Below are 16,561 nucleotides of genomic sequence, written 5' to 3' on the forward strand. Positions count from 1 at the left end.
ACGTGCGGGCCATGGTAAGGTGCTTCGACGACGAATCCACCTGTCATGAAATATGCTACTCAATACCGCTTCAACCGCACGCGAGCTATGTGCCGGACATCCATCATGTAGGAAGTATATCGCCATTCTGTCATGAATTATCTTGTAGATAATGTAGAACATTACGTAGGAAATAAGCATACATTGCACCATTTAGATTGCCATTGATAAAATGGGGGCCAATTATCCTTCCACCCATAATGCCGCACCATACATTAACCCGCCAAGGTCGCTGGTGTTCCACTTGTCGCAGCCATCGTGGATTTTCCGGTGCCCAAAAGTGCATATTATGCCGGTTTACGTTACCGCTGTTGGTGAATGACGCTTCGTCGCTAAACAGAACGCGAGCAAAAAATCTGTCATCGTCTCGTAATTGCTCTTGTGCTCATTGACAGAACTGTACACGACGTTCAAAGTCGTCGCCATGCAATTCCTGGTGCATAGAAATATGGTACGGGTGCAATCGATGTTGATGTAGTATTCTCAACACCGACGTTTTTGAGATTCCCGATTCTCGCGCGATTTGTCTGCTACTGATGTGCGGATTAGCCGCGACAGCAGCTAAAACACCTACTCGGGCATCATCATCTGTTGCAGGTCGTGGTTGGCGTTTCACATGTGGCTGAACACTTCCTGTTTCCTTAAATAACGTAACTATCCGGCGAACGGTCCGGACACTTGGATGATGTTGTCCAGGATACCGAGCAGCATACATAGCACACGCCCGTTGGGCATTTTGATCACAATAGTCATACATCAACACGATATCGACCTTTTCCGCAGTTGGTAAACGGTCCATTTTAACACGGGTAATGTATCACGAAGCAAATACCGACCGCACTGGCGGAATGTTACGTGATACCACGTACTTATGCGTTTGTGACCATTACAGCGCCATCTATCACAAAGCGAAAAAAGTGGTCCAACTAAAACATTTATATTTCTTTACGTACTACACGAATATGTAATGAAAAATGGGGGTTCCTATTTAAAAAAACGCAGTTGATGTCCGTTTGACCTATGGCAGCGCCATCTAGCGGGCCAACCATAGCGCCATCTGGTTTCCCCCTTCAAGCTAGACGAGTTTCGTTCTTTGTAGTTTTTTCGTTCGATGCTTATTTCGTGAGATATTTGGCCCGGTCACTATCAATGGACCACCCTGTGTATATATATATAGTAGTTCCAAAGTTGCATTTTTCATGTTTTTCTCTTGTTTTATAGATATGGAAGAAGTTTTGTAGCACAAGTTTCGTGAAGTTAAATTGCCTTTTGGTGTTACGATTTCCATTGTTGCTATTCCATGTGCGTAGACCCGTAAGCGTGTTCTTACGCTTCCCATACTACAGATGGCCGATATCAGGCGTTTTCTCACCCACATTTATTACAAGACTTTACTTTTACTTTTATTGATGAGTTCATCATGTGTGTGTTTGCAATGTGTTGTGTTGCCAGTTGTGGCTGGGTGTTTATTTTTCGACCTTTGTGTGGTGCAAGTGGTTTAATATATCCATTTGTTTTGTTTTTATTTGTATGTGTTCGTGTTGCTTGTGTGTAATGTTGTGTGTAAATGTGTCATTCTTTGTGAGAGCGCTTTTTTTCTTTACAAAAAATGTGTGAAAGCGTTATTCTTTGTGTGTGTGTGTTTGCGTGTGTATTTGCTATTCTGTGTGCTGACTTCCGATTTGGAAAGGATGTTTATTTACAAAAAGGTGGCTTTCCAATGGGATCCCCAATATCAGGATCAATTGCAAACATATTCGTCAGTCATATAGAAAACGCGATCTTCGATACAGTCACCACAAAGAAATATACAAAATTGTTTACTGGTACAGATATGCGGATGGTACGGTGGATGAACGAACAGAAAAAACAGATAAACTTCATACAGACATAAACAGTATACATGGAAACAGAATCACAAAAGCTAGTACGTTTCTTGGATATGCCAAAAAGGGATACAGCAATTAGCGCATATTTGACTTATTCAGGAACCCAACAGCCCCAGATACAATTATACAGACTACATTAAAAAGAGAAAAAAAAGAAACTTGCGGCCGTAAGACACATATAACGGAGACTAATTAACATCCTACTCAGCAAAGAAAACTATGAAGAAGAATTACAAACAATGCAGCTCATAGCCACAAACAATGGTTGTAACACCTTTATAGTGCAAAGACTCAACCAAAAAATCAAAACACAGCTAAAGAAAAGTGTAAACATGCAGAGAACACAAACGCCACAGATCCCAGCAGACACTACAGCTGACAACCAGAAACACAAAACAGTTACACTCATGGCATGACTGACTGAAGGAAACGGTATACTTTAAGATAGAAACACATATCAACACATAGAATAGCAAATACACAATTTTTCTTTAAAAGAAAGCAGTCTCACAAGGATTGACCCATTCACGCATAACAAAAAGACAGACACATTCGCACACACAGACATAACAAATGAAAATATCAAATGACAAGCGCAACACAAACCAATGACGAAAGGTAAACACACTACACACTGTAAAACACGCACGTTGAACACACAATGAAAATCGTAAGTGAAGTGTTATAATAAGTATGGGTGAAAAAATGTTGGAAATCGGCCATCTGGGGTATGGGGACACGGACTAACAACATTGGATATCGTAACACACAACGATAATTTAATTTCACAAAACTTGTGCTACAAAAGTTGTTTCTAATCTGAAACACAAGAGAAAATCATGAGAAAACGTAACATATTTTGCACTACTAACTCTAAAGTAGGCCTCTACACAGGGTGAGTCACTTAACGTTACCGCTGGATATATTTCGTAAAACACATCAAATACTGACGAACCGATTCCACAGACCGAACGTGAGGAGAGGGGCTAGTGTAATCGTTTAATACAAACCATACAAAAATGCATATATATATATATATATATATATATATATATATATATATATATATATATTTACAGAAACCAGATGGCAGTTATAAGAGTCGAGGGGCATGGAAGGGAAGCAGTGGTTGGGAAAGGACTGAGACAGGGTTGTAGCCTCTCCCCGATGTTATTCAATCTGTATATTGAGCAAGCAGTAAAGGAAACAAAAGAAAAATTCGGAGTAGGTATTAAAATTCATGGAGAAGAAATAAAAACTTTGAGGTTCGCCGATGACATTGTAATTCTGTCAGAGACAGCAAAGGACTTGGAAGAGCAGTTGAACGGAATGGATAGTGTCTTGAAAGGAGGATATAAGATGAACATCAACAAAAGCAAAACGAGGATAATGGAATGTAGTCAAATTAAATCGGGGGATGCTGAGGGAATTAGATTAGGAAATGAGACACTTAAAGTAGTAAAGGAGTTTTGCTATTTGGGGAGCAAAATAACTGATGATGGTCGAAGTAGAGAGGATATAAAATGTAGACTGGCAATGGCAAGGAAATTGTTTCTGAAGAAGAGAAATTTGTTAACATCGAGTATAGATTGAAGTGTCAGGAAGTCATTTCTGAAAGTATTTGTATGGAGTGTAGCCATGTATGGAAGTGAAACATGGACGATAACTAGTTTGGACAAGAAGAGAATAGAAGTTTTCGAAATGTGGTGCTACAGAAGAATGCTGAAGATAAGGTGGGTAGATCACGTAACTAATGAGGAGGTATTGAATAGGATTGGGGAGAAGAGAAGTTTGTGGCACAACTTGACTAGAAGAAGGGATCGGTTGGTAGGACATGTTTTGAGGCATCAAGGGGTCACAAATTTAGCATTGGAGGGCAGCGTGAAGGGTAAAAATCATAGAGGGAGACCAAGAGATGAATACACTAAGCAGATTCAGAAGGATGTAGGTTGCAGTAGGTACTGGGAGATGAAGAAGCTTGCACAGGATAGAGTAGCATGGAGAGCTGCATCAAACCAGTCTCAGGACTGAAGACCACAACAACAACAACACACACACACACACACACACACACACATATATATATATATATATATATATATATATATATATATACATATATATATGCGAAAACAGAACATACCTCCATGAATTTTCTAGCAACTAAGGAAGGTCGGAAAAAAGAAAACATGACAACCGTTGCTTTCATCTTTTTTTCACCAATTGCTTATGCCAATTTGGTCATTGCCTCATCCATCACTAGAAAGAAGAACAATGCTGAAAGTGCACGTCCCTGCCTCTAGGCATTCTTCTAGTCCAGCCAATCTGTTCTCTCTCCCCAAAAGAGATTTTCACTCTGCAACGGAGTGTGCACTGATATGAAACTTCCTGGGAGATTAAAACTGTGTGCCGGGCCGAGACTCGACCTCGGGACCTTTGCCTTTCGCGGGCAAGTGCTCTACGAACTGAGCTACCCAAGCGCGACTCACGCCCCGTCGTCACAGCTTTACTTCTGCCAGTACCTCGTCTACTACCTTCCAAACTTTACTGAAGCTCTCCTGCGAACCTTGCAGAACTAGCACTCCTGAAAGAAAGGATATTGCGGAGACATGGCTTAGCCACAGCCTGGGGGATGTTTCCAGAATGAGAGTTTCACTGATATGAAACTTCCTGGCAGATTAAAACTGTGTGCCGGGCCGAGACTCGAACTCGGAACCTTTGCCTTTCGCGGGTAGCTCAGTTGGTAGAGCACTTTCCCGCAAGCAACAAATCGCATACATATATCAGCACATATCTGGTACAATCCGAATTACTCACGAAGCAAAACAAGCAAGGATATAGAACAATTTTACGAAACAACGGCAGTGATATTGTGTGTCGGGCTTTTATGTTAAGATAAAACACACAACTTAAGTTAACTACAGATCCTAATTACTGTTTGAGGTTAAGCTGAGGCTAATATGACACAGAGTACTCAGAGAAGATATAAAATTATGAAAGCTGAATGACATAACTGAAGAAATTAAGCCGAAGTGTTCTACAGGAGTACGACGCTTTTGCACAGCGTGTTATATTAGACAGACAGTTATCGGCAAATGTAAAAGTAACTTCAGGCTTTCCACATGGAAGTGTAGTTTATCAGTCCTCGTAATTGGTGAATATTAAGTTTTGAAATCACCCACCTGTTGCGGCTGCCGCTTCGGTGCCATTCTCGTTGACCTCTATGAACGCTTTGTGCAGGACCTTGCTTACTACAAACTTCTCATCAACGATGCCAGAGAAGTTCGCTTTGGCTGGATTAAACATGGACTCCATCCCGAGCTGAAATCGAAATTTGGAAATGCATGTAAATGAAAGTCTCTGTTCAAGAGGTTATTTTAAATAGTGTTAAGACAGAACGTTCGCGGCGAACAGTAATACACTCCTGGAAATGGAAAAAAGAACACATTGACACCGGTGTGTCAGACCCAACATACTTGCTCCGGACACTGCGAGAGGGCTATACAAGCAATGATCACACGCACGGCACAGCGGACACACCAGGAACCGCGGTGTTGGCCGTCGAATGGCGCTAGCTGCGCAGCATTTGTGCACCGCCGCCGTCAGTGTCAGCCAGTTTGCCGTGGCATACGGAGCTCCATCGCAGTCTTTAACACTGGTAGCATGCCGCGACAGCGTGGACGTGAACCGTATGTGCAGTTGACGGACTTTGAGCGAGGGCGTATAGTGGGCATGCGGGAGGCCGGGTGGACGTACCGCCGAATTGCTCAACACGTGGGCCGTGAGGTCTCCACAGTACATCGATGTTGTCGCCAGTGGTCGGCGGAAGGTGCACGTGCCCGTCGACCTGGGACCAGACCGCAGCGACACACGGATGCACGCCAAGACCGTAGGATCCTACGCAGTGCCGTAGGGGACCGCACCGCCACTTCCCAGCAAATTAGGGACACTGTTGCTCCTGGGGTATCGGCGAGGACCATTCGCAACCGTCTCCATGAAGCAGGGCTACGGTCCCGCACACCGTTAGGCCGTCTTCCGCTCACGCCCCAACATCGTGCAGCCCGCCTCCAGTGGTGTCGCGACAGGCGTGAATGGAGGGACGAATGGAGACGTGTCGTCTTCAGCGATGAGAGTCGCTTCTGCCTTGGTGCCAATGATGGTCGTATGCGTGTTTGGCGCCGTGCAGGTGAGCGCCACAATCAGGACTGCATACGACCGAGGCACACAGGGCCAACACCCGGCATCATGGTGTGGGGAGCGATCTCCTACACTGGCCGTACGCCACTGGTGATCGTCGAGGGGACACTGAATAGTGCACGGTACATCCAAACCGTCATCGAACCCATCGTTCTACCATTCCTAGACCGGCAAGGTAACTTGCTGTTCCAACAGGACAATGCACGTCCGCATGTATCCCGTGCCACCCAACGTGCTCTAGAAGGTGTAAGTCAACTACCCTGGCCAGCAAGATCTCCGGATCTGTCCCCCATTGAGCATGTTTGGGACTGGATGAAGCGTCGTCTCACGCGGTCTGCACGTCCAGCACGAACGCTGGTCCAACTGAGGCGCCAGAGTGGAAATGGCATGGCAAGCCGTTCCACAGGACTACATCCAGCATCTCTACGATCGTCTCCATGGGAGAATAGCAGCCTGCATTGCTGCGAAAGGTGGATACACACTGTACTAGTGCCGACATTGTGCATGCTCTGTTGCCTGTGTCTATGTGCCTGTGGTTCTGTCAGTGTGATCATGTGATGTATCTGACCCCAGGAATGTGTCAATAAAGTTTCCCTTTCCTGGGACAATGAATTCACGGTGTTCTTGTTTCAATTTCCAGGAGTGTACAATATTATTTCGTTGCTTCAAAGAATGAATTCACTTTGTGAAGCTACTAAAGATCACGTACGGTACTATTTACGTGTCTTCACCTGACTAATCTTTAATGAGGCGAATTATTCTAAACTAGTACGTGAAAAGCTTTTCACTGCTAGTTAATGGAATTATTTTAAGCATTTCGTTTTATACATCTATTACTAAATGCTTAAAATAATTGCATTATATTCAATTTTATACAGCTATTAAAGCTATTGATTGTGGTGTGCCGGCCGGAGTGGCCGAGCGGTTCTAGGCGCTACAGTCTGGAACTGCGCGACCACTACGGTCCCAGGTTCGAATCCTGCCTCGGGAATGGATGTGTGTGATGTCCTTAGGTTAGTTATGTTTAAGTAGTTCTTTAGTTCAGGGGACTGATGACCTCAGAAGTTAAGTCCCATAGAGCTCAGAGCCATTTGAACCATTTGATGGTGGCGCCATACACTATCATTAACCCGGCTCCAGGGTGGTAGGGTCCCCTTCCCTATTCCTCTAGTGGGGTAATTCCTGTCTGGGGCGTCCACGTCGTGGGGATGGGCATCCTACACTTCAACAGGCCAGAGTGATAAGATGGTTGAGTTCAGGCAGGGATCCAATCCCGTGGGGTATAACACGGAACCCTTGCCCAGCGTTACTGGTGAAGACCCTAATCGCAGCGACGGCGGAGAAGAAATACTTAGGAACGGCGTAGCTGGCAGATGAGGCAACCCTCCTTTCTGGGGATTAAATGAGAAGTGAACCACTGCCTCGTGGTGGAGGAGAAACTCCAAAGGCTAAGGGAGACAACCCCAACAGAAAATCCTTTCTTGCGTTAGGTCTGGAAAGCCAGTAGGAAAGGCTTCATATATTGCTTTCAAAACACAGACGAGCCTCGGAACGAACCACTCAGGATTTGACGCCATTGCTTCTTCAAGTACTCCTGCGAACGATGGGAGTCCTGAGGATATTCATCAGTACAAGAAGATGAATCAAATGGACTACAAAAATAGCCTAAATATTGGCACCCTTAATATATTAATCCTCAATGGAAAAATAGAAGAAATGACAGATGTACTAACGGGGAGAACGTTAGATATTTTGGGATTAAACGAAACGAAGTGGAAGGGAAAAGATGAGAAGAATTTGAGAGGAGGAGGAAAACTGTACTGGAGTGGAAATAACAGGTTTGGAAGAAATGGTGAACAAGAACGTTCAAAACTGTATTTAAAGTGTGAGATATATATATCAGACAGGATCATAATCTTAAACCTGAGATTCCAAAAAGAAACACTAAAAGTTATTCTGATTTATGCGCCTCAATTAGGATGCAGCGAAGAAGAGAATATGGACTTTGAAAATGAGTTAGAGAACCATATAGAGAGTGCTAATATAGAAATGTAATGTCGTGTGATTAGAGCCTCCCGTCGGGTAGACCGTTCGCCTGGTGCAGCTCTTTCGATTTGACGCCACTTCGGCGAGTTGCGAGTCGATGGGGATGAAATGATGATGATTAGGACAACACAGCATCCAGTCCCTGAGCAGAGAATATCTGCGACTCAGCCGGGAATCGAACCCGGGCCCTTAGGATTAACATTCTCGCACTGACCACTCAGCTACCGGGAGCGGACGCTAATATACTGACGGGAGATTTTAATGCACAGGTAGGCAAAGACAGAAAGGGATTTGAGCAAGTGTTGGGATGTTTTGGATATGGAGGCAGAAATGAAGAAGGGGAAAGACTCCTGGATTTGTGCCAGAGGAATGGAATGAAAATAGCAAACAGCTTGTTTGTGAAGAGAGAAAGTCATGTTATCACCAGATACAGTTGGGATGTAAGAAGCAAGAGTGCAAGTGATTATATTCTAGTAGATAGGAAATGGGGAGAGAAAGTAACAAATGTGAAGGTAATTTCAAGTGTGGGTGCAGATGGAGACCATGTATTACTGGTGGGAGAATGAAAAATGAATCAGTGTGTGAAAGTTAGAAAACGGAAGAAAGTGATGAGGATACGGGATTGGAAACTGAAGGGGAGTGCAAGTGCTGAGAAGTATAGAGAGCTAATCACGCAAAAATTTCCAAAAGAAGTTTTCTGCGACGTAGAAAAAGAATGGAGTTTATTGAAAGACACTTTAGTTGAAGCAGCACAAAACTAAGTGGTAGAACATTTGGAAAGAAAAAAGTAAGATAGACAAGTTGGTGGTATGATACCACAATCCAAGCAGTTAGAAGAACAATGAAGCATGAAAAAAGTGATGGAAAACTAAAAATAATGAGGACCATAAAAGATACATACAGGAAAAGAAGAAGTGCAAAGAAATAGTTGAAACAGCAAATAAAAAGGCATGGCAAGAGTTTACAAAAAAAACTTGAAGAAGATGTGAAGAGCAATAAGAATATGTTCTATAAAATGATGAAAAATAAAAGGAAGGCTTCTGAAGTACTAGTAAAGATGGAAACAGAGGATGGTACTGTGGTTGAATATGCAGGGAATATAAAAGATTTCTGGAAAGAACTTTTTAAGAAACTGTTAAACGCTGAGGAGCAGGTACACGAGGAGACAGCAAATAATGGAGAAACTGAGAGCAGTTGGGAAGCAGAATTAGGACAAATTACACGGGAAGAAATGGAAATAGCTGTGAAGAAGATGAATGGCGGGAAAGCACCAGGATCTGATGAAGTATCAAATGGTACAAATGGGTCTGAGCACCATGGGACCTTAACATCTGAGGTCATCAGTCCCCTAGAACTTAGAACTAATTAAACCTAACTAACCTAAGGACTTCACACCCATCCATGCCCGAGGCACGATTCGAACCTGCGACCGTAGCGGTCGCGCGGTTCCAGACTGGAGCGCCTAGAACCGCATGGCCACTGCGGCCGGCCTGATGAAGTATCAGTGGACATGATAAGAGCAGCAGATCCAGTGGGAATGCAGTGACTGTATAGAGTTCTATTAAGTCTGTGGAGAAATAGTACAATACCTGACGACTGGAGAAGAGGACACATTTTTCCCATCTTCAATAAAGGCGATAAAAGCCTTTGTAAAAACTACAGAGGAATAACCCTTATGAGTCATACAGTCCGGAGCCGTGCGACTGCTACGGTAGCAGGTTCGAATCCTGCCTCGGGCATGGATGTGTGTGATGTCCTTAGGTTAGTTAGGTTTAAGTAGTTCTACGTTCTAGGGGACTGATGACCACAGTAGTTGAGTCCCATAGTGCTCAGAGCCATTTCATACAGTCAAGATTTTTGAAAGAATTTTACTAAATCGAATAAGTGAAAAGATAGAAAAGGAGCTGAGTGAAGAAGAGCGACCGTAGTGGTCGCGCGGTTCCAGACTGAAGCGCCTAGAACCGCTCGACCACCACGGCCGGCGTCTAAGAATAGTTTATGGGAAGACAGCGTAAACAGTCTGTGCCACACACCTACTGGTATTTCATCAGCTGGCAAGAGCGAAAGACTGCTAATTAACTTAATGACCTCATCAGTGGTATACAATAAAGTGATTAAATACACAGACGCACACAACAGCATGCAGCCGGCCGGAATGGCCGTGCGGTTCTAGGCGCTCCAGTCTGGAGCCGAGCGACCGCTACGGTCGCAGGTTTGAATCCTGCCTCGGGCATGGACGTGTGTGATGTCCTTAGGTTAGCTAGGTTTAATTAGTTCTAAGTTCTAGGCGACTGATGAACTCAGAAGTTAAGTCGCATAGTGCTCAGAGCCATTTGAACCATTTTGAACAGCATGCACTAGGGTAAAATGAAACTAGCTGAGGAATAGCTTTGAATCCTGCTGTTGCAATAGACAAGAACAAACATTTATAAATCAGGAGCCTGATTAAAGTAATAATGGACAAACGATGTATGATGGAATAATTGTACACACACCAGTGTGAACAGAACGAAAAAGTCTGTGAGACTAATAGCTTATGTGCCCATTACGGATTACGATTCTAAAGTTTCCTTTCTAGAATTTGTACACATCACTAAGTGCGATTCGTTTACTACACTATGCTTTTGGTAGTATTAATCGTAGAGAGAAGATAAAAGCTTGATTATGAAAGGCGCAGAATGATGCGTATTCTATGGTACAGATCAGCATTGTAGCCCATTTAGATTAGAGAATTAGATTAAAATTTGTGTATATTCGGACTACATCCAGCACGGCTAGAGTGAGGCAAGCTGTGGAAGGCTTCGGCGAGAAGGGCTCGAGATACGATGCATTCTACAGCTATCACTGTAGAGGCTGTTAAATGATAATTTAAAGTTCTATGGGAAAAACGGTGTAAAAATAATTGTAAACCAAAGTTCATCTTACGATAAACTGAGATTTTCTGGTTTGTGAGCTGATTAACTTCTCCTCTTTACACAGAATATTTCAAGAGGAACTATTAATATTCAGGGATATGAACGGTATGGCCGTTCTGGTGAAAATATGTCTAGTAAACATGGTCTCTAAAATACGTACCTTAAGAGCTATGAGCACTTGTTGAAGAGATCTGTTTCACAGTAACGAGGATGAACAAGAGCTTATACACTGAAGAGTGTGAGAGACGTCTACAGACGTTAAAGTAACCTCTGGCGTGACACAGGGGAGCATTATGGGACCATTGCTTTTCACAATATGTATAAATGACCTAGTAGATAGTGTCGGAAGTTCTATGCGGCTCTTCGCGGATGATGCTGTAGTATACAGAGAAGTTGCAGCATTAGAAAATTGCAGCGAAATGCAGGAAGATTTGCAGCGGATAGGCACTTGGTGCAGGGAGTGGCAACTGACCCTTAACATAGACAAAGGTAATGTATTGCGAATACATAGAAACAATGATCCTTTATTGTATGATTATATGATAGCGGAACAAACACTGGTAGCAGTTACTTCTGTAAAATATCTGGGACTATGCGTGCGGAACGATTTGAAGTGGAATGATCATATAAAATTAATTGTTGGTAAGGTGGGTGCCAGGCTGAGATTCGTCGGGAGAGTCCTTAGAAAATGTAGTCCATCAACAAAGGAGGTGGCTTACAAAACACTCGTTCGACCTAAACAAGAGTTTTGCTCATCAGTGTGGGATACGTACCAGGTCGGGTTGACAGAGGAGATAGAGAAGATCCAGAGAAGAGCGGCGCGTTTCGTCACAGGGTTGTTTGGTAAGCGTGATAGCGTTACGGAGATGTTTAGCAAACTCAAGTGGCAGATTCTGCAAGAGAGGCGCTCTGCATCGCGGTGTAGCTTGCTGTCCAGGTTTCGAGAGGGTACGTTTCTGGATGAGGTATCGAATATATTGCTTCCCCCTACTTATACCTCCCGAGGAGATCACGAATGTAAAATTAGAGAGATTCGAGCGCGCACGGAGGCTTTCCGGCAGTCGTTCTTCCCGCGAACCATACGCGACTGGAACAGGAAAGGGAGGTAATGACAAGCCGGCCACTGTGGCCGTGCGGTTCTAGGCGCTTCAGTCTGGAACCACGTGACCGCTACGGTCGCAGGTTCGAATCCTGCCTCGGGCATGGCTGTGTGTGATGTCCTTAGGTTGGTTAGGTCTAAGTAGTTCTAAGTTCTCGGGGATTGATGACCACCGATATTAAGTCCCATAGTGCTCAGAGCCATTTGGAGGTAATGACAGTGGCACGTAAAGTGCCCTCCGCCATACACCATTGGGTGGCTTGCGGGGTATAAATGTAGATGTAGGTGTAGATGTAGAAGAGTAAAAGAAACTGATACACCTGCCTAACATCGTGTAGGGCCCCCGTGAGTGCGCGGAAATGCCGCTACACGATGTGGCATCGACTCGACTAATGTCTGAAGTAGTGCTGGAGGGAACCGACACCATGAAACCTGCAGGGCTGTTTATAAATCCGTAAGAGAACGTTGGAGTGGAGATCTCTCCTGAACAGCACGTTGCAAGTCATCACAGTTATGCTAAATAATGTTCACATCCGGGGAGTTTGGTGGCCAGTGGAAGTACCCAAACTCAGAAGAGTGTTCCGGAACCACTCCACAGCAGTTCTGGATGTGTGGGGTCCTGCTGGAATTGCCCAAGTCTGTCGGAATGCACAATGGACACGTTGGATGCAGGTGATCAGGCAGTATGCTTACGTACGTGTCTCCTGCCAGAGTTATAGCTAGACATATCAGGGGTCCCGTTCCACTCCAACCGCACACACCCTACACCATTACAGAGCCTCCACCTGCTTGAACAGTTCCCTGCTGACATGCGGGTTCCATGGATTCATGAGGTTGTCTCCATACCCATACACGGTCATCCACTCGATACCATTTGAAATGAGACTCGTCTGACAAGACAACATGTTTCAAGTCATCAACAGTTCAATGTCGGTGTTGACAGGCCCAGGCGAGGCGTAAAGCTTTGTATCGTGCAATCATCAAGTGTACACGAGTGGGTCTTCTGCTCCGAAAGCCCATATCAATGATGTTTTGTTGAATGGTTCGCACGCTGACACTTGTTGACAGCCCAGCATTGACATCTGCACCAATTTGCGGAAGGGTCGCACTTCAGTCACGAGCAACGATTATCTTCAGCCATCGTTGGCCCCGCTCTTGCAGGATCTTTTTTCAGCCGCAGAATTGTCGGAGATTTGATGTTTTGACCGATTCCTGATATTCGTGGTACACTCGTGAAATGGTCTTACGTGAAAATCTCCAACTCATCGCTATCTCGGAGACGCTGTGGCCCCTTCGCTGGTGCGCCGACTTTAACACCATGTTCAGACTCACTGAAATCTTGTTAACCTGCTATTGTAGCAGCAGTAACCGATATAACAACTGCGACAGACACTTATTGTCTTTTATGCAGGCGTTGTCGACCGCAGCGCCATATTCTGCTTCTTTACATACCTCAGTATTTGAATACGCTTGCCTATACCAGTTTCTTTGGAGCTTCAGTGTAGCTCTTAAGGTATGCACTTTAGAGCCCATGTCTACTTGACTTGTTTTTCTTCTTGCTTGAGTCTATACTACTATCTCTCAAAACATGCAGTAGAAAAGATTTGTTTCACAGTATCACAGCTGAAGAAGTGCTCATAGACTTCGTTGCAGGCCCTCTTCCAGTCTATAAAACAAATATATACCTCCTACTTCGTTTCCATCGCTTTTTCCCCAGTCATCTGGAGACAACCTACAGCATCTCTTGTTCTTTATCCTTTCTAAACACGAACTGGTCTAGCACAGTTTTTTCTTCAATTTGCTTTTCAGTTCTCCTTAGCTTAACTCTCGTTACAGCCTTAGTAAGATGTCTGATAAAAGTATTTGTCTTATAGTCTTTGCATTCTTTTGCATGGCACTATTAACGTAAAGATACTTGATGGTCTTAAGTAGATCTTGAACCTTGTGTCGTAAATTGTTTACTGTCTCAATCTGGCTATTGAATTCGGATCTAAGATTTCTATTACCTCGGATGGTATTCTGTGACAGTCCGATGCTTTCTTCTCCCACAGCTCCTGAACTGCATTCTCCAATTCTCATTGCACCTTCCAAAACTATTATGGTGTTCTCCCCCCGTCCACGATATAATTCCTCCACACAACTCACCCAAACTGTCCTCTTTTATAAATACGATCCTCTTCCCATGTTTATTTAACATTCCTTCTTTGCTTAATTTCTTTACTACTCTTCTTGTTAAGTATATTGTGGTTTTGTACATTTCTTCCAATTTTCCTCTCTTTTTCAATTCTTCTATTTCCTCATATTGTGTTCTTATCCAATCCTCTCTAACCTGGTCATTTAACTTTTTTAGTTCATTGGTCAGTTTTCTTTGCTGTCTTATGCCTTCTTCTTAATTATCACTTCTGCGTTTCCTGTTCTCATCCCTTTTACCCACTCTTTCTTAGTTCTTGTTCTCTTCACCTCTCCAGTCTCTATCTCTAATCCTTCAAACACTATGTTTCTAACGGTATTTCATTTTTGAGTGACTTCTACAGTTCTCCTTACGTGTTCCAATTTATTTGTACTCTTACTTAAAGTTCTCATTCTTCAATTTCTCAGTGTGTCATTTGTTCATCTGCAGAGTTTTCTTAAAGTCCTTTAATCTTGTCCTTACACCTGCTGCGAGTAATTTATGATCTGCACCAACATCTGCACCTGTAAAGGGTTTTGCCGTCCTAATACTGTTTTTGAATCAACGATTGACTATAGCAAAGTCTATGCCAGCATATCTCTGGGTACCGATATCAGAGAGCCTTGCCGCGAGTGTACTGTGAGGCTTGTTTTCTGCGGCCAAGGGGGAAGTGCAATAGCGTTGCCTGGTGCGGGTGTTCAGTCTGAGGTCGGCCTGCGAACGAGGAAGGGAACACACGGCCCGCTGGAGTGCTTTGGGTAGCAACCAGCCTGTGTACTGGAGGTGTAGCCGCGACCGTGAGCGGCGAGTGCGGGCTGTCTGTTTGTCTGTCACTTCTCAGTGGCGGGCGTGCTGTACGACACCCGTATGGATGTTGTTGTGTAACCAGTATTGTGGTTTTGCACATTTCTTCCAATTTTCCTCTCTTTTTCAACACGACGCTGTGACAGACGCTGGGGACTCACCAGCAACGAGTATAAGATGTGGACTTACCACTTTCTCGCTGCTGTCAAGACTCTGTGTGGGCTGCGATGTGCGAGTACATTCTACACCTGTCACGTACCTGTTGGTGTGGATGCAACAATGACAGAATCATGTTAGCCTGGTGCTCATCTGCTGCTACTAGAGGCCGATCATGTGATGAGAGATGTAGCTTTGTCGTCCATTGTGGTTCGTACAGCATTGCGTTTTTTCTGGTGTCTTCGATGTCATGTTTGCCTAGTTCACTCATTTGTTACATAGTTTAATTTTTAATTTCTTTGCGTGTTTTTGGTACTTGCATTGTTTAATTCATAAATTTCTGGCGTATTATAGTATTTGAGAGTTGTAGCATCGCGTTTTAATACCTGAATAGTGTAAATTCGCGTAGTCTCCTTCCGCCGCCGAGCAGTGTCAGCAGTGCGCAAGTAGCAGCATTACTACATTTACTAGGCAATCTTGTATTTTAATAACCGTTTAAATTTTGTCGATTTGTTTGCGCTCTCTGCAGATTAGTTCAGACGTTCTTTGCAAAGCAGTTTTTAGCATGGATAGGGACTGCAACTGCTGTGTTCGGATGCAGGCTGAGTTGGCATCCCTTCGCTCCCAGCTTCAGGCAGTGTTGGCTTCGGTCACACAGCTTGAGGCTGTTGCCAATGGGCATCACTGTGGGGGTCCGGATGGGGGTTTGTCGGGGACGGCCAGCTCGTCCCACGCATCCCCCGATCGGACTACGACTGTGGTTGCCCAGGATACTGCCCGCATTGAGGCTGATCCCTCACCTGTGGTAGAGTGGGAGGTCGTCTCAAGGTGTGGCAGAGGGCGAAAGACATTCCGGAGGGCTGAACGGAAGGCCTCTCCAGTTTGTCTGACTCTGTCTCAGGCTGATACTGATCTTCGGCCCGACATGGCTGCTTGTCCTGTTCCAGAGGTTGCCCCTCAGTCTGCAAGATCCGGGCGGTCGCAGAGGGTGGGCTTACTGGTAGTTGGGAGCTCCAACATCAGGCGCGTAATGGGGCCCCTTAGGGAAATGGCAGCAAGAGAGGGGAAGAAAACCAATGTGCACTCCGTGTGCATACCGGGGGGAGTCATTCCAGATGTGGAAAGGGTCCTTCCGGATGCCATGAAGGGTACAGGGTGCACCCATCTGCAGGTGGTCGCTCATGTCGGCACCAATGATGTGTGTCGCTATGGATCGGAGGAAATCCTCTCTGGCTTCCGGCGGCTA

The 16,561-nt window shown here is 44.5% G+C and overlaps 1 protein-coding gene across 4 annotated transcripts in view; it reads right to left on the reverse strand.

Annotated features, from left to right (window-relative positions):
- LOC124776848 (serpin B3-like) overlaps positions 1-16,561 on the reverse strand; it is a 123,379-nt gene that overhangs the window by 41,239 nt on the left and 65,579 nt on the right. For all 4 annotated transcript variants that reach the window (XM_047252017.1, XM_047252020.1, XM_047252018.1 and 1 more), the window contains exon 7: positions 5,111-5,249. In XM_047252017.1, coding sequence (XP_047107973.1) covers positions 5,111-5,249 — 139 coding nt within the window. The remainder of the gene's footprint in view (positions 1-5,110; positions 5,250-16,561) is intronic.

Source organism: Schistocerca piceifrons, chromosome 2 (genome assembly GCF_021461385.2).
Source record: "Schistocerca piceifrons isolate TAMUIC-IGC-003096 chromosome 2, iqSchPice1.1, whole genome shotgun sequence".
Taxonomy (NCBI): Eukaryota; Metazoa; Arthropoda; class Insecta; order Orthoptera; family Acrididae; genus Schistocerca; species Schistocerca piceifrons.